Raw genomic sequence first — 22,120 nt, forward strand, 5'->3', positions numbered from 1 at the left:
AGTTCAGAAGGATGAGAGGGGATCTGATTGAGACGTATAAGATTATTAAAGGATTGGAGACACTACAGTCAGGAAGCCTGTTTCCTCTGATGGATGAGTCCAGAACCAGAGGACACAGTTTAAAAATAAGAGGTAGGCCATTTAGAGCAGAGTTGAGGAGAAACTTCTTCACCCAGAGAGCGGTGGATATATGAAATACTCTGCCCCAGAAGACAGTGGAGGCCAAGTCTCTGGATACTTTCAACAAAGAGATGGATAGAGCTCTTAAAGATCATGGAATCAAGGGTTATGGGGATAAGGCAGGAACAGGATACTGATTGTGGATGATCAGCCATGATCATAATGAATGGTGGTGCTGGCTCGAAGGGCCGAATGGCCTACTCCTGCTCCTGTTGTCTGTTGTCTACTCCCACAGAGTTCTAGAGTACACCTGTTCAGGTCCTGGGGATTTATGCGTTTCAAGACATCCAGCAGCCTCCTTTGTAATATGGACATTTTCCAAGATGTCGCCATCAATTTCCCTACCCTGTATCTTCCATGTCATTTACACATTTAGTATCTCCCCCATCACCTGTGGTTCCATACAAAAGCTGTCTTGCTGATCTTTGAGGGGCCCTATTCTCTCCCTAGTTACCCTTCTGTCCTTAATGTATTTGTAAAAACCCTTTGGATTCTCCTTAATTCTATTTGCCAAAGTTATCTCATTTCCCCGTTTTGCCCTCCTGATTTCTCTCTTAAGTATACTCCTACTGCCTATATACTCTTGTGAGGATTCACTCAATCTATCCTGACTATACCTGACATATGCTCCCTTCTTAAGCAAAACTGCAATTTCTTTAGTCATCCAGCATTCCCTCTACCTACCAGCCTTTCCTTTCACCCTAACAGGAATATACTTTCTCTGGACCTTGTTTTCTCATTTCTGAAGGCTTCCCATTTTCCAGCCGTCTCTTTACCTATGAACATCTCGCCCAATCAGCTTTTAAAAGTTCTTGCCTAATACCATAAAAATTGGCCTTTTTCCAATTTAGAACTTCAACTCTTAGATCTGGTTTGTCCTTTTCTATCACTATTTTAAAATTAATAGAATTATGGTCTCTGGCTCCAAAGTGCTCCCCCACTGACACCTCAGCCTCCTGCCCTGCCTGATTTCCCAAGAGTAGGTCAAGTTTTGCACCTTCTCTAGTAGGTACATCAGCATACCAAATCAGAAAATTTTCTTGTACACACTTAACAAATTCCTCTCCATCTAAACCTTTAACACGATAGCAGTCCCAGTCTATGTTTGGAAAGTTAAAATCCCCTACCATAACCACTCTAATATTCTTACAGATAACTGGGATCTCCTTAAAAAATTTGTTTCTCAATTTCCCTCTGACTATTAGGGGTCTATAATGCAATCCCAATAAGGTGATCATCCCTTCCTTATTTCTCAGTTCCACACAAATAGCTTCCCTGGATGTGCAGGGGAACCTGAATTATCTGAACAAGATGGGCGGGCACTATTTCGTTCAGATAATCAATTATTCAGTTAATTGGTGAAATGCCTTTCCTCTGGTGCTCGGAGTTTTTAAAGTCTGTTCCTCGTTCAGGAGACTGCAGCAGTTTACAGCGTGCGAGCCCCCCCCCCCCCCCCCCCGCTCCCAAACCCTGTCCGCCCTGCCCCCTCTCCAGGGGCAGCCAGACTGGACAGCAACAAAAAGACTGCTGCTGCAGTTGCCTTTGTGGGGTAAGTCTCCAAACAGTGCGCGCGCGTACGCACACACGCACACCTTTTTACTGCAACTTTTTGACAGGACAATGTTAGAGAGATTATCTGGTGAAGGGGGGTTTTGGGTACACCCCTCTGTAGAACTTAAGATAAAGTGTGGGGAGAGAGAAAGGGCAGGAGGTCAGTCATTTAGAGACATTGCCTATTTAATCACTGTAAACAAAAGATGTAATCACTGTTAGAAACACATCTTTAATGTGGTGTTTCTGTCTGGACCTTGAGATCTCCATCGGATAGTCTGATTTTTGGATAATCGGTATTCGGATAATCGAGGTTCCTCTGTGATTCCAGAAATATCCTCCCTCAGTACTGCTGTAATGCTATCTGTTATCAAAAACACCACTCTCCCTCCTCTCTTGCCTCCCTTTATATCCTTCCTGTAGCAATTGTATCCTGGAACATTAAGCTGCCAGTCCTGTCCATCTCTGAGCTTTGTTTCTGTAATTGCTCTGATATACCAGTCCCATATTCCTAACCATGCCCTGAGTTCATCTGCCTTCCCTGTTAGGCCTCTTGCATTGAAATAAATGCAGTTTAATTGATCAGTCCTACCTTGTTCTCTGATTTGTCCCTGCCTGCCCTGTTTGACTCGCCTTTGTTCTCAATTGTACCAGTCTCAGATTGATCTCTTTCCTCACTATCTCCCTGGGTCCCATCCCCCACCTTACTAGTTTAAATCTTCCCAAGCAACTCTAGCTCCCTCCCAATATATCAGTCCCCTTCTAATTTAGGTGCAATCTTTCCTCCTTGTACTGGTTCCAATGATCCAAAAACGTGAATCCTTCTCCCATACACCAGTTCCTCAGCCATGCATTCATCTGCTCTATCCTCCTATTCATGCCCTCACTAGCATGTAGCACCGGGATTAATCCAGATATTACTACTCTCGAGGACCTCCTTTTTAAATTCCTGCCTAACTCTGTAATCTCCCTTCGGAATCTCAACCTTTTCCCTTCCTATATTGTTGGTTTCTCCTGCTGGCCCCTCTTCCCCCTTGAGAATGTTCTGCACCCTCTCTGAGACATCTTTGATTCTGACAGCAGGTAAGCAACACAACTGTCCTTGCTGATGGAGTTGGTGCTGTTAGGTGATGGTGTCCTTGGTTCATCTAGCAGTGAGGCCAGTGTTTCTTTGGTTAGGGTGATGTTTATTGATGTGAATAGGGCGATCACATCAAAGGAAACAATGACCTCGTCCTTTACCTTGGTGTCTTTGATGTTAAGGAATTCCTGGCTGGAGTGGATGGAGTGGCTTGAGTCTTCTACTAGGTGTTCCAGTTTGCGTTGCAGTCCCTATGCTAGTCTGTATGTCGGTGTACCGGGAAGTGAGGCTATGGGTCTGAGATGGGCCCCTTGTCTATGTATTTTTGGTAATCCGTAGAAACGGTGTGTTGGCAAGAACTGAGCTAGCTCAAGCAAGACTGAACTCGTGGCTTCAGTTTTGTTCATGTCGAGCTATTTGTCAAAATCAGGTGGGCCAATGGGCTGAAAAGTGACAGATGGAGTTTAATTCAGATAAATGGGAGGTGCTGCATTTCGGGAAAGCAAATCTTAGCCGGACTTATACGCTTAATGGTAAGGTCCTAGGGCGTGTTGCTAAACAAAGGGACCTTGGAGTGCAGGTTCATAGCTCCTTGAAAGTGGAGTTGCAGGTAGATAGGACAGTGAAGAAGACGTTTGGTATGCTTTCCTTTATTGGTCAGAGTATTGAGTACAGGAGTTGGGAGGTCATGTTGCGGCTGTCAGGACATTGATTAGGCCACTGTTGGAATATTGCGTGCAATTCTGGTCTCCTTCCTATCAGAAAGACGTTGTGAAACTTGAAAGGGTTCAGAAAAGATTTACAAGGATGTTGCCAGGGTTGGAGGATTTGAGCTACAGGGAGAGGCTGAACAGGCTGGGGCTGTTTTCCCTGGAGCGTCGGAGACTGAGGGGTGACCTTACAGACGTTTACAAAATGATGAGGGGTATGGATAGGATAAATAGACAAAATCTTTTCCCTGGGGTCGGGGAGTCCAGAACTAGAGGGCATAGGTTTATGGTGAGAGGGGAAAGATTTAAAAGAGACCTAAGGGGCAACCTTTTCACACAATGGGTGGTATGTGTATGGAATGAGCTGCCAGAGGAAGTGGTGGAGGCTGGTACAAATGCAACATTTAAGAGGCATTTGGATGGATATATGAATAGGAAGGGTTTGGAGGGATATGGGCCGGGTGCTGGCAGGAGGGACTAGATTGGGTTGGGATATCTGGTTGGACTGAAGGGTCTGTTTCCATGCTGTACATCTCTATGACTGGAGCTACTGGTTTGATCTCTGAACCAATTTAATTACAAAATAAATTTTAAAACACTTAAACTGTTTCTGTTTTTAATTATTTCTGGTCACCACACTACCAGAAGGATGTGGATGCTTTGGAGAGGGTACAGAAAAGGTTTACCAGGATGTTGCCTAGTACAGGGGATTTTAGCTTTGAAGGAAAGTTGGACAGATTGGGTTTGTTTTCACAGGAGGTTGAGGGGCAACCTAATAGAAGTTTATAAAATTGTGAATGGCATAGAGAGAGTGGAAAGTATGAGGCTTTTTCTCAGGGTGGAGAGGTCAATTATTAGGGTACACTGGTTCAAGGTGCGAGGGAGGATGTTTAAAAGAGATGTGAGGCAAGTTTTTCACAGAGGATGATGAGTGCCTGGAATGCATTTCCAGCGGAGGTGGTGGAAGCAGACACGGTAGCACATTCAAGAATCTCCTGGACAAGTACAAGAACAGGAAGGGAATAGAAGTATATGGATCCTGTAAGTGAAGACAGTTTTAGCATGGAAGGGCAAAATGTGGCGATGCAGGCTTTGAGGGCTGAAGGGCCTCTTCCTGTGCTGTATTGTTCTTTGTTCTCTTGGCCTACGGTATGAAACTTTTGAAAATATAACAGTTGGAAATATGTGTTTGCAAATTTCAGAATCTTGAAATAAGTTTTATAAGTAAGATTGTTGATTGCTTTTAAAAGAACCATTCTATTAAATAATGGTTATATATGTAAACACTGTGCTATGGCATGTATTCCCCCTTGTTTGGAAAAGCATAATAAGACGTTATTTTAGTAGTAATGCAAATAATGTTTGAAAACATCACTTACAGGTTTCCCTAACCATTATATATTTTTTTAAAAAGGGATACAACACTACATCATTAAGATACCACCTATTATGGCATTATCTTTAATGACAACCAAAGCCCTAAAATTAATCTAGCTATCAGCGCAGTATCCCTCAATTTCTGCAGTCAGCTTGATAAATTTGAATTCAAAAACTAATGTTTCTGATTTGAACCTATTGTAGTCTTTTAACATAACCTCTGTGGTGTGTATTTCCAAGCTGCTTATTAACCCATTTACCTCCTGAATTATGGCATTCCTTATTCTGCTTATTGAGGTGTCAGATTTTACATGCAATATTTTACTGCAATCAGGAAAGTAGTACTTGAAGATTGCTAGGATTCTGGTGTGAATAGTGACAGAATATTATATCTCCTTATATAAAGTCAGAATTTGGAAAATATTGTTATAAGAATAATTTTGCACTGATTTACTTATTTATTTTAAAATAAGTGCACTTTATATGCAGATTATACATTTTACCAAGTTGTGTGACATTGTAAATTTCAATTATATTTCCATACTCTCTGATTATAACCAGATGTAGTAATGAGTATAACAGTATACATTTGCAAAAAATCCATAGTTCATGTTCTTATTCCACTGATAATTACTGAGTAATGAATATAGATATGTGAAAACTTATATTTTTTTTTCACTAATTTGAAGCTCACTGTTGATTTTATATTCTGAGTATAAATCGCAAGTTGTAAATAACTACATATTTGTTAAGAATTATTTGTAAAGTGAAACAATTTTCTTACATTTATGGATAGAAATTGCCACACATAAATGCTAAAGTTTTGGCTGTCCGAATGTCATTTTAGTTTAAATTTATCTAGATTTGTCAAATCTATCTACACTCCTTCTGCAAATCTGACTCTTCATTGTTTATTACAGGATTTGATATTAATTAGTCTACCTTTTCCCAATATTGCCTTTCCCTTCCTCACCTACGCCTTAAGAAATAAGAGTTTAAATGTCATTTTGTTTGTTCTTGCTGGTTTATTAAAATTATAATTTTAACACTTTTGAGGAAACATCTTTGAAGAAAATTGATGAAAAACAAGGACGATACACGTCTAAACTTTTGTGTGCGCTCTGGAACACTTAGGTTCAGAGACCACAACTTGCTGATGCTGTACATATGATTCCTCCCTACAGAAGTTTTGGTATTTGTTGTGTTTCAGTGTGCAAAATGTTGGGCCATTCTCAGGATAATTGATTTATTGCAGTGATGATGGTTTTATGTTCCATGTTTTTTTTCAGCAGACATTTTATTTTCGTTTTTATGTTTTTCTGTTCCATGCCCAACTGTCATTGACTTTATCTTTACATAATGTCACATTTGAGGTTTGTTAACAAAATAAATGAACCAAACCATTATATAAAATCAAAGATTTTTAAACACAGAAAACTATAAACAATGTTTATACAGTACCCAAAACACACCTCTAGTACAGTACCCAGAATGGCATTCATACAATATTCACACCAGAATCTCTTTCATCTAACACCTCATAATATTCAAATCACTGTGACTTCAGCTTTTAGACTGGAATTATAGATAGTTTCTTCCTGAAACTTTCTCACACCTGCTTAAATGTATTCAGTTTTAAGTAAACTCTTCAGATTTATGCCAACACTTGTGGTTTAGGACTAGCACTAACTCCACACTCTAACGTAACCTAGTTCACTATGTCTCTTGACCTACTCAGGAGCACAGGGCTATACAGCTATTGTAATCTAAATATTTCACAGGGCTCTCCCACTTGAAAGTCTAGCCCTCAACCCTATATGTGTTTCACTTAAGCTTGGAAAAAATCAAGCTTTAAGACCCCATTATTTATCTTACTGGGTTGCAACATAATCTAGAAGAAATCAAAGTGCATTAGTGGTGCACAAAATCCAGCCAGTCTAAAGTCAAGACTCAAAATAATTTTAAAATAAATCACCATGGCAACAGAAGTAGCTACAAAATAACTTTAGACTGTAAGAAAATCCATGTTGTTAACTCAAAAAACATAAGTTCAAACTAGTAATAAACGATTTTTAAAATATACATGAATCTTACAGTTTGCATTACAATATGTTCTTCCTTTTTGTTGTTAAGATGAAGAATGTTTCCATTTGTATTTCAAGCTTTTTGATTAGCCTATACAAACCCAGATGGGGGATTGTAATTTACTGCATTAATTTAGATAAAATTTCTGTTGCCAAGGGCGACACAGATAGAGAAAAATCTAGAAGGGAGTCAGTGATTGCCTGGGTGTGCTAGAGAATGAATTGTTCAACATTCCTGTAGAAAATCCTGCAAGACTATTGGGAATTGGGTTTAGGGAACTCAAATTTGCTCTGATGTTAAAGTAACAGTGAATTCATTTTGCAGTTTGTTTTCAATGCGTTGGGCAGACATTTCAGCTGAATGAAATAAGAGTAGCATGTAAATGCACAGAAATTCGCCAGAAGGAAACTCGTAGCTGTGTCAGCTGGAGCAAGAAGCCTTGATGTGATGATGGTGGCAAATCTTTGCTGGTACTTAGTTTGTAAAAGTATTATTGCTGAGATAAAAGGGGTAGTACAAACTTGAATCCTTTTCTGGTGTTCGAAATGAAATCTTTCCAGCCTTTTTGTCTCATAGTGAGTCATATATGTCTGAACCATCTTTTCTTTGGAGGTAGTCCATTGCTTAGCTAGTTTTTCCTGCCAATCTTTGGCCCCAGTTTATCCGGCCAGATACAGACATGGAAACAAACTCTTTGGTTCACAAGTCCATGCCGAACATAATCCCAAGCTAAACTAGTCCCACCTGCCTGCACTTGGCTCACATCCCCCAAATATTTCTTATTCGTGTACTTATCTAAATGTCTTTTAAACATTGTAACTGTACCCGCATCTATCACTTGTTGTAGAAGTTCATTCCATATTAGAACCACTGTGTAAAACAAAAATTGCCCCTCATGTCTTTGTTAAATCTTTCTCCTCTCACCTTATCTCCTTTTAACTCAAACCTTCTATTCCTGGCAACATCCTGATAAACCTTTCCTGAGTCCTCTCCAGCTTGATAATAGCTTTCCTATAACAGGGCAACTAGACCTGGACACAGTACTCCAGAAGAGGCCTCATCAACGTCCTGTACAACCTCAACATGATGACCCAACACCTCAACTCAAAGGTGTATATATACTTTATCCTGTGTCATGGCCTCCATCAGTTTTCCCACTAATGATATTTAATAAATGTTTTATTCTTTGTGTTAAATGTACACTGACAGATTCTTCAGAATGTGTTCAGTAACAGACCTCTACGGTTATAAAAAAAAATTAAGTTAATCTCTATCAAATCAGGTTTCCCTCTGGAGTCTGACTTGTCTAACATTACCAAGGGCTGGGATCATAACACAAGTCAAATCTACCTTATGTTGCATATAATACCGGTAAAGTTTCCTTTTTATGCGCGATATAACATTATTAATATATTGCATTAACGATACCCTGTAATAGAATAGGATGATAAGAGGTTATATGATTTTCATATTTACTTATCATTGTGGGCTCATGATGTGTCTTGTATCTTTTTCTTATGCAGGCCAAGAAACTTGATGAGAGCATTGAAGAAATGTTAATCAGATTGGATGAATTTTGTGCAATGCTTGAGATGGTAAGTATTTCAATATTTATGATTAAATGAAATAGTTAAACATTTCGTGATCATTGTATCCTAAGGTTTAGGATAATTGTGGAAAAGAACAATGAACAATCCGGTGTGGGAAGAACAGAGCTGGGCCGGATAACCTGAAGCCAAAGGTTGGCAGGAAAAACTAGCTGAGCAGTGGACTACCTACAAAGAAAAGATGGTTCAGACATAGTAAGAACCGTGCAAACAAAGTTAGAGCTACTGAATTAAAGAGGAGGTAGCAATTCAGATTAAAAAAAGAAAAAAACATGCTTTCAACAGATGTCGGGTAGAAACTACAATTTAGATTAGATTAAGATGAGATTACATTACAATGTGGAAACAGGCCCTTCGGCCCAACAAGTCCACACTGACCGCCGAAGCACAGCCCACCCATACCCCTACATTTAACCCTTACCTAACACTACGGACAATTTAGCATGGCCAATTCACCTGAGCTGCACATCTTTGGACTGTGGGAGGAAATCGGAGCACCCGGAGGAAACCCACGCAGACACGGGGAGAACGTGCAAACTCCACACAGTCAGTCGCCTGAGGCGGGAATTGAACCCGGGTCTCTGGCGCTGTGAGGCAGCAGTGCTAACCACTGTGCCACCGTGCCGCCCAGTTTACAACCTGGCTGACTGTAGAAGTTTCAAAAGGGAGATGACAAAGCCAATAAGAGAAGCAAAGAAGGATTATGAAAAGAGACTGATATAAATAGACATCCTAAAGTCTTCTCTATGCTTATAAATAGTATCAGGATGGTAAAAGTAATAATGAGTGATCAAAAGAGAATTAAGATATAGAAGCAGATGTTAAATGCATACTTTGCATCTGCCTTTACAAAGTAAACAGATGCTATCCAAGCCTTGATGATGGACAAGGAAATTCAGTCACTGAAATCAAATTTGCCGCAGCATTGGATAGATTGTCTTTACTCAAAGCTGACAAAGTACCTGGGACTGGATGAAATGCATTCAATTTTACTGAAGAAATTGCAGAGACACTTGCCATAATTTTTCAGCCTTCATTATACTTAGAGGTGGTGAGAAGACTGGAGAATTGCAAACATAATGCCCTTGTTCAAAAAAGGGTACAAGGAGAAATCTTAACAATTACAGTCCAATTGATGCAATTATGGAAAACTTCTTGAAACAATAATACAGGATAAAACTAATAGTTTCATGGACAATGTGAAATTCAATTGTTGAACTAATTTGCTGGAGTTGTTTGATGAGGTTTGAGCAGAGAGGGGCGGTGAGGATATTGCTGTTGATTTGGTGTATGTGAACTTTGAAAAGGTGTTGGATACAGTGCCACATAATAGAATTGAGAACACTGCTAGAACTTGTAGATTAAAAGGGACATGGATGCTATGGATACAAATTGGCTGAGTGACGAGTAACTGAGTGCTAGTTACTTGGTTTTTTTTGGAGGTAGGTTTGGAGTTCCCTGGGATTGGTATTTAAATCCTGTTCCTGATAGAATTAATGATCTAAACCTTGATGCACAAAGAACAGCTGCAGAATTTGGAAGGATTGTGAGAAGGGTAGTGAATCTGGGAAACTCTTTACCTTTGAGGACTGGGTCACTAAGTATATTCACAGTTGAGACAGACAAGATTTTTAATAGTGAGGAAATCAATAGTGAGGGAAAAGGCAGGAACATGGAGTTGAGGGTTATCAGATCAGCCATGATCTCATTGAATGGCAATGTGGCTAAATGGTATACTTCTGCTTCCACTTGTTATGGTCTTATGGATGGTGTAGTACTTCAGAAGGACATTGACAAGTTGGTGGAGTAGACTGAAGAAGTTCAAAGCAGAAAAGTGAGGTGATATATTTTGGAATGAAGAACATGAGAGACAGTTTAAAGGGAACTGCTCTGAAGGTTTAAAGAAAAAGACAAACCTGGATGTATATGTGCTTAAATCATTAAGGGGCAAAATAGGTGGAGGGAGCAATTGGTAAAGTAAAAGTCATCTTAGGTTTTATTAATATGATGTAGAATACTAGAGAAAGGAAATTATTCTGAACTTGTGTAAAAAAACTAATTAGAATTCAGCTAAGTATTGATTAGTTCGAGGTGCTTTAGGAAGGCAGTGAACACATTTGGAAAAGGTGCAGAAGATGTTTAGATTAGATTCCCTACAGCGTGGAAACAGGCACTTTGGCCCAACAAGTCCACATCAAACCTCCGAGGAGTAACCCAACCAGACTCATTTCCCTACATTTACCCCTGACTAATGCACTTAACACTCTGGGCAATTTAGCATGGCTAATTCACCTGACCTTTTGGAATGTGGGAGGAAACCAGAGCACCCGGAGGAAACCAACTCAGAGAATGTGCAAACTCTACACAGACAGTCGCCCAAGGTGAGATCGAACCTGGGTCCCTGGTACTGTACTAACCACTGAGCCACCTTGGCACCCCTAATGATTTACAAGAATGTTTCTAAGGAAGAAAAATCTCCATTATGCAGATAGATTGGAGAAGTTGGAACTTTTCCTTGCAGACAAAAAAAAAGTTGAGAGGAGATTTGATAGAAATTTTCAAAATCATGTAGGATCTGCTTAGAGTAGATGAGGAGAAAGACTGTTCTCACTTATGAAAGAATGGAGAGTGAGAGGGTGCAGACCTAAAGTGTTTTGTCGAAGAAGCAAATGCAATGTGAGAAAATATTTTTACACAGTGGGTGGTTAAGGTCTAGAATGCATTGCCTAGAAGAGTACAGGTAGTTTGAATTGAGGTTCAATTAATTCATTCATGAAGACATTAGATGATTATTTGAATAGAAACAATGTGCCGAGTTAGAGGGAAAAGGCAAGAGAATAGCACTGTGATAATGCTCATTTTGAGAGCCTTCTACAGTGGACCTAATGATCTCATCCTGCACTACTCAATGACATTGACATAATTAAAACATTCATTTCATCTTTTAAAAACAGGATAAATTACATTCTAATGCACGGAAGGGTGTATAGTTTATGCTGCCAATTACAAATTCACAAGGGCCTTTCTCACATGGACTGCAGCAGCTCAAAGTGGCAGCTCACAGCCACCTACCTGAGGGCAATTAGACATTGGTTTTGCCAGAGCATTCACATACTAAGAACAAACAATACAATAAAGAACAAAGCATTGTATTGAGTTTTCAGTGAGTTTGGCTGATGTTCTAAGTGAAGAAGGACCTCCCAACAGTACGTTGCTGGGTTATGAATGAGGTGCATTGAGACAAAATATATAAAATTTATATATACAGCAGACTTTTTATTGATTGGCACCTATGGGATCAGGAGTGTGCTGTCAACTGTTGATATTTTGTGTGGCCATTTGATTGAACAAATATATTTAAGTTGAGGTAAATAATTTTTTTTTAAAAACTATGATAATTGGACAGAATTATCAAGGGAAGATGATGGACCTAGCGGTATTATCATTGGACTATTAATCCAGATGGCGGATAGTGGAACTTGAAATTAATAAAAATCTGGAATTAAGTGTCTTACAATGACCATGAAACCATTGTCAATTATCAGAAAAACCCATCTGGTTCACTAATGTCCTTTAGAGAATGAAACTACCGTCCTTGCCCAGTCTGGCCCACATGTGACTTCAAGCCCACATGTGACTTCAGACCCACAGCAATGTGATTAACTTTTCACTGCCCTCTGGGCAATTAGAGATGGACAATAAATGCTGGTCTAGCCAGTGATACCCACATCCCATGAATGAATGAATAAATAATACAGTAAACTTTGCAGTATTTGTGGTATATAATTCATGCTGTTTAGCAAGAATGGTGATTCATAAGGTGCCAGTTAAAGCAAAGTTAGCTATATTAATATATTTTGGAATTTGGATTTCAAAATGTAGGCAGAAGGGTATTGGCTAATTCTGGTTCTTTAAAAAAGCAAGATTAGAAAACAGGTGATTGCAGACTACTTTTATTCATTCATGGGTCTTAATGAATGTTTATACTTGTGGATTTATGACAGGTAGAGCATATATGTGAGGCTATAACTTTTGTTTTCAGTTCTGAAGAATCTAGAATTACACAAGTTATTTTTAATTCAGTACAGAAGATGACAGGATTAGAGTTTAGAATCAAGTTCAGATTCTCTCCTAGGAGGAGTTTAGAGAACAAGTTAGCTCAGTGGAAGGGATGAATTTGTATAGCTTCCAATTTAGGAGAGTTTGGTTAGAAATTTGCATATTATTAGAACTTAGACAGTCAAAGTCCTCAGATTTGTGGAAAGTTCACATTGGAAAAGATTAATCAAATTGTCTCCAGAGTCCATGGCAAATAAACTTGCAGAGGTCAGTTAAACAGAACCTTAATAAGTTGAGGTAGTGGTGTAATTTCTTGAGAAATTTAAAAATAGCTAGATTTTTACTCTTTAGAATAATGAACTTCTGTTATATTGCTAAAGAAAATGTGCAATTTTTTGAATACGTTGCAGTGATTGACCACCAAAAGAATAGGAAAGGAAGATATCATAGAATCACAGAGTACAGTAGGGGCCGTTGAGTCTGTGAGCTTCCACATTGCTGTAAATGTCATCAACTAGACAAAACAGCTCACTGTTCTTTGCAGGGGGTCTGGGACTTCTATGAAGGGGGCAAGTAACGATGTGTTTTCTTAATCCACTAGATTGAGGAATACTTATACAGGAATTCAGTAAGGCGTTCAACACGGTTCCCCTTCGGAGACTGATTAGCAAGGTTAGATCTTATGGAATACTGGGAGAACTAGCTATTTGCATACAGAACTGGCTCAAAGGTAGAAGACAGAGGGTGATGATGGTGGAGGGTTGTTTTTCAGACTGGAGGCCTGTGACCAGTGGAGTGCCACAAGGATCGGTGCTGGGTCCTTTACTTTTTGTTATTTACATAAATGATTTGGATGCAAGCATAAGAGGTACAGTTAGTAAGTTTGCAGGTGACACCAAAATTGGAGGTGTAGTGGACAGCTAAGAGGGTTACCTCAGATTACAACAGGATCCTGATCAAATGGACCAGTGGGCTGAGAAGTGGCAGATGGAGTTTAATTCAGATAAATGCGAGGTGCTGCACTTTGAGAAGGCAAATCTTAGCAGGACTTATACACTTAATGATAAGGTCCTAGGGAGTGTTGCTGAACAAAGAGACCTGGAGTGCAGGTTCATAGCTCCTTGAAAGTGGAGAATAGTGAAGGAGGCGTTTGGTATGTTTTCTTTTATTGGTCAGATTATTGAGTACAGGAGTTGGGAGGTCATGTTGCGGCTGTACAGGATATTGGTTAGGCCACTGTTGGAATATTGTGTGCAGTTCTGGTTTCCTTCCTTTTGGAAAGATGGTGTGAAACTTGCAAGTGTTCAGAAAAGATTTACAAGGATGTTGCCAGGATTGGAGGATTTGAACTATAAGGAGAGGCTGAACAGGCTGGGGCTGTTTTTCCTGGAGTGTCAGAGGCTGAGGGTTGACCTTATAGACGTTTACAAAATTATGAGGGGCATGGATAGGGTAAATAGACAAAATCTTTTCCCTGGGATCGGGGAGTCCAGGACTAGAGGGCATAGGTTTAGGGTGAGAAGGGAAAGATTTAAAAGAGACCTAAGGGGCAACTTTTTCACACAGAGGGTGGTACGAGTATGGAATGAGCTGCCAGAAGAAGTGGTGGAGGCTGGTACAATTGCAACATTTAAGAGGCATTTGGATGGGTATATGAATAGGAAGGGTTTGGAGGGATGTGAGCTGGGTGCTGGCAGGTGGGACTAGATTAGGTTGGGATATCTGGTCGGCATGGACCTGTTGGACCGAAGGGTCTGTTTCCATGCTGTACATCTCTATGACTTTGAGGAAGACCCTCTTTCACAAAGTATAAGTTAGAATATTTAATTCAGTATACAGTGATATCCGAAACAAAATAAAGAGAAGGAAAGATGGGATTAAAGAGAGAGCAAATATTTCATAGCAGATCACAAAATTCAAGCCAATGCATCCGTTGATGCTGTAACCAAACGAGAGCACTTCCTGCACATATACAGAGGCAGACACAGACTGACCAAATGGGGACCGATCATTTAGTGGCAATGATCACAAAAACACTAAGCAGTACAAGCTACTTTTCCCTGGGCATTCATTATGGGAAAAGTGGAGAAAACAGGCAGGACTACTGGATGCAATCTACAAATTAACAATAAAACCTCCATGCAATGTAAAAGAACGCAATGTATATCTTCACCATAAAAATGTAGTTATGCTGCTATTCCAGACCTTTGATAAAACCATCAATTTTGTAGATTTTCCCTGTACCACCTTCACCATTTAAACCTCTCCCTTAAGTCTGTGGTCATTACAGTGAGTCTATCAAGCTACAGTCTTGATAAACTCACTGATGCAACACAGTGGAAATCAAGCCCTGCTATTCCAGATTTATAATAAAAGTTTAAGAGAGAGGCCGAATAGACTATTTTCTCTGGAGTGTTGAAGGCTGAGGAGTAACCTTATAGAGGTTTATAAAATCATGAGGGGCATGGATAGGGTAAATAGACAAGGTCTTTTCCCTGGGGTGGGGGAGTCCAAAACTAGAAGCCATAGGTTTAAGGTGAGAAGGGAAAGATTTTAAAGGGACATAAGGGGCAACGATTTTCACACAGAAGGTGATGCGTGTATGGATTGAGCTGCCAGAGGGAGTGGTAGAGGCTGGTACAATAACATTTAAAAGGCATCTGGATGGCTACATGAATGGGAAGAGTTTAGAAGGATATAGGCCAGATGCTGACAAATGGGACTGGATTTAGTTAAGATATCTGGTCAGCATGGATGAGTTGGACTGTTTCTGTGCTGTATATCTCTGACTCTATGATTAAGTACACATTATTTCTAAATTTACCCGATTTCTGGACCCAATTTTATAGAAAAGACCCACGAGGTTTCTGTTTGAATAAGAATTATTATTTATTACAAATAATTAGATTGTAACTGCAGGTAAACACTTATAAAATGTTGCATATGACACTACAAATTAAAATTATAATTCTCTTCTACACTCTCCTTACTCTCTCACACACATGCTCAGACAGGGGTAAGAACACAAGGGTGGAGCAGGACCAGTAAAGGAGAAGCAGTGGATGTAATATATTTGGATTTTCAGAAGACATTTGATAAGGTTAGGTTAAGCTACTTAACAAGGTGAGAACCCGTGGTGATGGAGACAGTATATTAGCACGAATAGAGGATTGGTTAACTAATAGAACACTGGAAGTTGGGATAAGAGGTCAGTTGGCTAGATGGCAACATTGGAGTGCTACAGGAATCGGAGCTGGGGCCATTAGTATAGAAGAGCTGGATATTATTTAAATCAAGAAAGACTGCTGTAAACTACAGTGCAGAAAGATTTGAGAGCTCTCTTGCATAAATCTCAAAAAGCTAGGATGCTAGTTCAGATAATTTATTTTAAGCTCATAGAACCTTGGCCTTTATTTCAAACGGAATGGAATATAAAAGTAAGAAGGTTTTGCTAAATCCATACAAGGCACTGGTCAGACCATAACTGGAATGCTATGAAGTTTTGGTCCCCTTATCTAAAAGAAAGATATGCTGATATTGGAGGCAGTCCAGAGAAGGATTAATGGGTTGATTCTGGGTATGGAGGGACAGTCTTATGAGGAGAGATTGTGTAGGTTGGGCCTGTATTCATTGGAGTTTAGAAGAATAAGAGATGGCCTTGTTGAAACATACAAGATTATGAGAGGACTGGACAGAAAGGTTGCTTCCCCATGTGGGAGTGTCTAGGATGACAGAGCATAATGTCAGTAATATTTATTTACAAAATCTGTTGAGCTGTTTGCATGGGTTTCAAGTGACTTACTTTTCAAAACATGCAGGCATCATTTGGAAATGGTTTTAAAACAGTTTTTTCTCATTTCAGTTCACAGTTTTAAAAAACACAAAATTAAGAAGACATGGTCCTTACATTCTGACCAGAGTGTTTTAGTTTTAGCAGAACATTCTCCTATTCTGAAACAAAAGCAGACATTGCTGAAGAATCTCAGCAGGTCTAGCAGCATCTGTGTCGACAAGACTGAGTTAATGTTTTGAGTCTAGTGACCCTTCTTTAGAATGGTTTGAAGAAGGGTTACTGAACTTGAAATGTTAACTCTGCTTTCTCTCCACGGATGCTGTTGGATCTGTTGAGTGTCTCCAGTAGTTTCTGTTTTTGTTTCAGATTTCCAGTTTTGTAGTTCTTTGTTTTATCTCTCTGTATTCTGTATTGGTTCAATTGTTTTTAATTGCCATCAAATCAGTAGTTGGATTTGATAAGTACTATGTCTACTGATACACCCAGATTCCTTGAACTGTAGCTGTAGTAATTTATGCAGTATAATCAGTACCTGTTTCTTTCTTTTTGAAGAAAATTTACCTCCTGTCTATTATTTGCACATTTCATCGCATCACTTTTAAAGATTGTAGTGTATTTCATTCTAGGAGTAAGGGTGTCTTGCTGCAGTTGTACAGGGCATTGGTAAAGCCACACCTGGAATAATGTGTGTAGTTTTGGTCTCTTTATATCTGTGGATAAACGTTCTTGCTGTAGAGGGAGTGCAATGAAGGATTACCAAATTAACTCCTGAAATGGAGAACTGACTCATGAGGATAGATTGAGTAAGGATTTTATTCACTGGAGTTTAGAAGAATGAGGGGGGCATCTCTTGGAAACCTGTAAAATTCTGACAAGAGTAGTCAGATACAGAAAGGATGTTACCAATGGTGGGGAGTCCAGAACCAGGGGTCATAGTTTAAGAGGTTAAGGGTTAAAATTTTAGAACTGAGATGAGGAGAAATGTTTTCACCCCAGGAGTGATGAGCCTATGGAATTCACTACCACAGAAATTGGTTGAATCCAAAACGTTATGCTTTCATGAAGGAGGTAGATCTAACTCTTGTGGCTAAAGTGACCAAAGGATATGGAGAGATGGTGGGATGAGGGTATTGAACTTGAAGAAAAGCCAGAATCATATTGAATGGTGGACAATCTCAAGTGGTTGAGTGGTTAGCACTTCTCTTCTTCTGGCAAAATAAATGGTGCTATCCAGAGCATATAACATTATAACATTAACTGCTACCAAAATATTTGCAAAAATAGCTATTTTTAAATACCTAACTGCTCATGTGCTGACAGTGAGTATGCCTGCAAACTGTCCCTGGCTGATAGTGTAAACCATTACAGTGATGTTTCTATGAAGCATCATCTCAAACATATTCTAATTGGGGAAAATACCTATATTAGGGAACTAAAATTTTCCATTTTTGACAGATTCGAAGTGATTCATCACAAATCTTGGATGAAAATGTTCCTAAACTAAAGGCCAAGGCATTGGAAATGAAGAAGGTGTATGCAAAGATTGACAAGATGGAGGTTTGCAACTTTTCAAAATGCACGTCACAACCAAATTCAATTTAATTTCTGATACTCAAATGCCTAAATGTAAAGTAGACTTCAAGTGATGGTGCTAGTATGTGCTTGAGTTGTGGCATGAATCCTAAAGCAGATGGTTTTTTCCAAGTCCATGCATAGTATCCTCATATTAAGCATTACACTTCAGCCATGTGCTTCAAGGTGCTCTGTACTATTTAGTTACCACATTTGGATAGCAGAAGGTGTTCTTCAACAGCATTGTGGAACAACTGCCGGTTAAATTTTCCTCACATGGTTCACACAGAAGTGACAGATTTGTTGAAGAGAAATTTAAATTTTGAAAGGCTTACTTCAGAAATGTGACAACGATTTGTAATTTTATGAAATATCCTTGAAGTTCTTTTACTGAAATCTTTGTATAAGTGTATTCATGCATAATCATTGTAAGAACCTGAAAACATTTTTTTAAAATTGGGAAAGCTCAGCTATTTCTTTACTTGAAATACAGGAATATAAATCCTGGACTACAACTCTTTATCCCACAGCTTTATTGATTTTCTTCATTGTAATAACGTACTCACTGCCTACTCTCCACAGTTATTTTGTTTGTACGCCAAACATCTTGGCTGATATTCTTTGGAACTACATACATCCTATAATATTGTTCATGGGAATGTAAGAACATGACTAGGCTAGTCATTCTGCCTCATCATTCAGGTGATCATGAATGACTGAACATAGACTTCTAATCACCAACAAGATGAAGGATGGGAAGGGTATCAATTCCTACCTTAAAAATACTCAAAAACTGAGCTTCCAAAGCGCTCCGTAGTAGAGAATTCCAAGGTCTTACTCAATTAATTTGTCCTCGACTCAAAACGAAATGGCATCCCTGTTATTTTGTTTAAATTGTGCCTATTGGTTCTAGAAGAATGAGAAGTGATCTCATTTAAACCGACAGAATACTTAAAGGTATAGATAAAGTAAAATGTATTCCCTGATTGGGGAAATCTAGAGCCAGGTGGTGATACCAGGACTGAGATGAGAAGAAATTCATTGATTCAGAGGGTTGTGAATCTTTGGAATTCTCTACCCCAAGGGGGCTGTGGAAGCTCAATTCTTGAGTATGTTTAAAGTAGATGTTGGTAGATTTCTGATTAAAGTGCATGGGGTGTAAACGGTTTTGGAAATAATGTGGGTCAAAGATATTTTAGTGTTACATGAGCCGTGATCATATTAAATGGTAGAGCAGGCTGGACGGCTGAATGTCCAACTACTTTTGTTTTATCTGGGAATGGGCTTTGTGATGAGAGGGTAATGAACTTTGAACCAAGCAAATCTAGTTTATGGCATTTGCTAGGCTCTCTTTATTAAAAAGGAATCTTTGGGAACTGACAACTGTTTGCATCAAAAGCAAGGCAACCATTGTAACATAATTCATACTTTTGAAACAGAACATTGTTTGAAGGGCAGAAATAAGCTAAAAACAGGCTGCTTTGTGTGCTTTAAGAATTTCACCTTCTACCACCCACCGCTGAGAACTTGCAAAGATCTTTTGGAGTTTAATTTTTATCTTTGTGTTGGTATTTTATAAATCAAGGCACAGTTTCAATTTTATTTATACGCGAAGTTAACCCATCTGTTGATATTAATGTTAACATTTAAATAGCTTCTAAATTTAATAAGTCTAAACAGAAATAATCTTTTGGTTCAAGAAGTACTTCAAATATCGAATCTTAAAACATTGAAAAATTCTTTGCTCATTCATCCATCTCTTTCTGTCTGAAACTCTCATTATAGACCTTTGTGAAGATGGTTGGACAGAATGCAGCTACACTTGAGCAGCAAGTGATTCAGGCAGAAAAGGACTGTGGAAACTTGCCTCATGGTGTTCGTAGACTTCTACTTTCAATTAGTGCACCTTCATTTCTAAATGTAAGCAAAGTAAAGTTACAAAGCAGAAAATATAGTTTTGTTCAATGTTTTAATTATTCTCTTCTGTGATTCACTGTCACAGTTTTCAACATTAGACAATAACTGTCTAGTTTTTCGATTTAGGTTTGTCAGGATATGTAAAGTGAGATTAAGGCCAATGATCCAGCCTTAATACCATTGACATTGCAGTTTTCATTTGTATTTTGCGGGTGATGGTAATGGTGGGGAACGAGTGCTGTTGGGGATGTGGGGGTGCAGTCTTCTGATTTTTTTCTTTGCTGAGCAAGTTTGCGTAAATGCAGCTATATTTCAAATTTTGCTTCTCTTCAATTACTTAGCATGTCTTCTGGGTTTTGTTGTGTTACAGAAGAAATGCAGCTGCCCCAAACAACAGAACACAAGATATGAGCTACCCAGTCTGTACAGAACTGAGGCTTATTTTCCCGAGAGTTCTGATACGCCATACTTCAGCAAGCCAAAAACCTGATTGTAATAATGCATCCCTCAAGCTAGGACACTATTCATCAACAATGTAACATTTGCATAAAGAACAAAACTGAAAATATTACTGCAAGTCTTCTACAGTTTGTTTCATCATCTAATTCAGTTTGGATACAAGGTGGTATGTCTGCTTTCAATTTATGGAGAGATTTTCTGTGAAATATAACATTACTAAAACAAAGATTTCAATACTGCAATATTCAACTTTTGGGACACTCTTAGCACTGAAAGATACAAAACGTGTATGCAGCAGTGATCACCATCTGCCAATGCATTTTGTTCTACAAAACCTTAGCTACCATAATATATAAGCAAGTCGCAGATCAGAAAGGTTAGGACTTTAGACACAGCTTAGACTAAAGAGGTGGGTGTATTGTCCCCCCCACTCATGCCCAGAGCCATATAATAGTGGGTGGGCCATTAAATAGAGACTTCTATCTTCAGTTGGATGGAAGTCCTATCTCTGAATACTTCTGGTATTTCAAGTGTCTGGCAACTCTCTGGTCACAGCAATGCCACCCACATCAGAGGCCACAGCTGAACTTCAACCAGTCGATGGTGGAGCTGCAGATACTTTAGGGAAGATTTGCTGGTAAAATGTATAAGGGGCAGGATGAAATGGCACAGAGGAACCAGAAAATGGATTGGGTGGATGAGGGGCTAGTGGAATCAAGGAATGGACATGGGGACCTGTAAATGTGATAACCTACTGCCACCTGTCCCTTGCTCACAAGCATGAGGTGAAAGTTTCTGGACCTCAGACTTGGCATGATTCTGTGGTTGCTATGGAAAAATTGTGGCTTGGGCAGGAGTTTCCTGTTAAATCACCACAGGCAGGAGGGGTGCTCAATTTTATACCCTCTGCCTGTCTCCAATCCACGCAGGATTCAGCCTTATTGTGGTGTTTCTTTTGTCTTTTAAACCCCTGGATAATGCAAGCAACATGTGAGTTAGCACATTATGAATCTGCAAGGGCATATTTTAACTCAAAAATAAAATTGAGATCTGTCTTCTCGATTGTGTGAAACCCACTGTTAAGCTTGAACATTCTACAAATTCTGCAATTCCTAATGTACCCATAACATGTAAGTTTCTAATCTTGAGTTGAGCATAAAATAATTATCAATATGAACAATGTAGCATAAGAACACTGCTTGCCATGAAGAGAAGAATTGTAATTTTGTTTTCCAGTAAAGTTCATGAATCTAATGTCTTTTATTCTTTTCCAAAAAACTTGTTTCCTGTCATATAAAGCTGAACCACCCTAAGGATTGTGATAAAACCAAAATGGAAATATGGTAAGACGAAAAGAAGTCAAGGTTAAAAACAAAAGAAAACGTACTGTATAGAGAGAACACATTAATTAATGACTGTCATGCAGTCAAGATTCAGATGACTACACAGGTTGTGCAGATTTTGCCCACATTGATATCCAGACCACACTCATTCAATTATTTTAGCAAAGTCCTACATGTCAGAAAAATAAGATAACTTATATACCCCTTTTTCCCATGGTCATTTGATTGCTCCAAATTTTTAGAGGACAGTATTGTAATAAAAAGAACAGCTGATTTACATCATTACAGTGGACAAGAAATATCTATATAAAACATTTCCTGTCAACTAACTACATGATAATTTTCATTCAGTGATGCATAAGCACAAAAAGCCCTTCTGCCCATCA

General features: G+C 38.9%; 1 protein-coding gene across 1 annotated transcript in view; it reads left to right on the forward strand.

The window, feature by feature from the left end:
• Positions 1-21,645, forward strand: part of LOC122560063 (breast carcinoma-amplified sequence 4-like) — a 30,893-nt gene extending 9,248 nt beyond the window's left edge. The window contains exons 2-5 of the mRNA XM_043710267.2: positions 8,508-8,579; positions 17,899-18,000; positions 19,801-19,935; positions 20,303-21,645. Coding sequence (XP_043566202.1) covers positions 8,508-8,579; positions 17,899-18,000; positions 19,801-19,935; positions 20,303-20,422 — 429 coding nt within the window. The 3' untranslated portion in view covers positions 20,423-21,645. The remainder of the gene's footprint in view (positions 1-8,507; positions 8,580-17,898; positions 18,001-19,800; positions 19,936-20,302) is intronic.
• The last annotated feature ends 475 nt before the right edge of the window (positions 21,646-22,120 follow it).

This window comes from Chiloscyllium plagiosum, unplaced genomic scaffold (assembly GCF_037043375.1).
Source record: "Chiloscyllium plagiosum isolate Xiang-an unplaced genomic scaffold, Cpla_swu_hap1 HiC_scaffold_15, whole genome shotgun sequence".
Lineage (NCBI taxonomy): Eukaryota > Metazoa > Chordata > Chondrichthyes > Orectolobiformes > Hemiscylliidae > Chiloscyllium > Chiloscyllium plagiosum.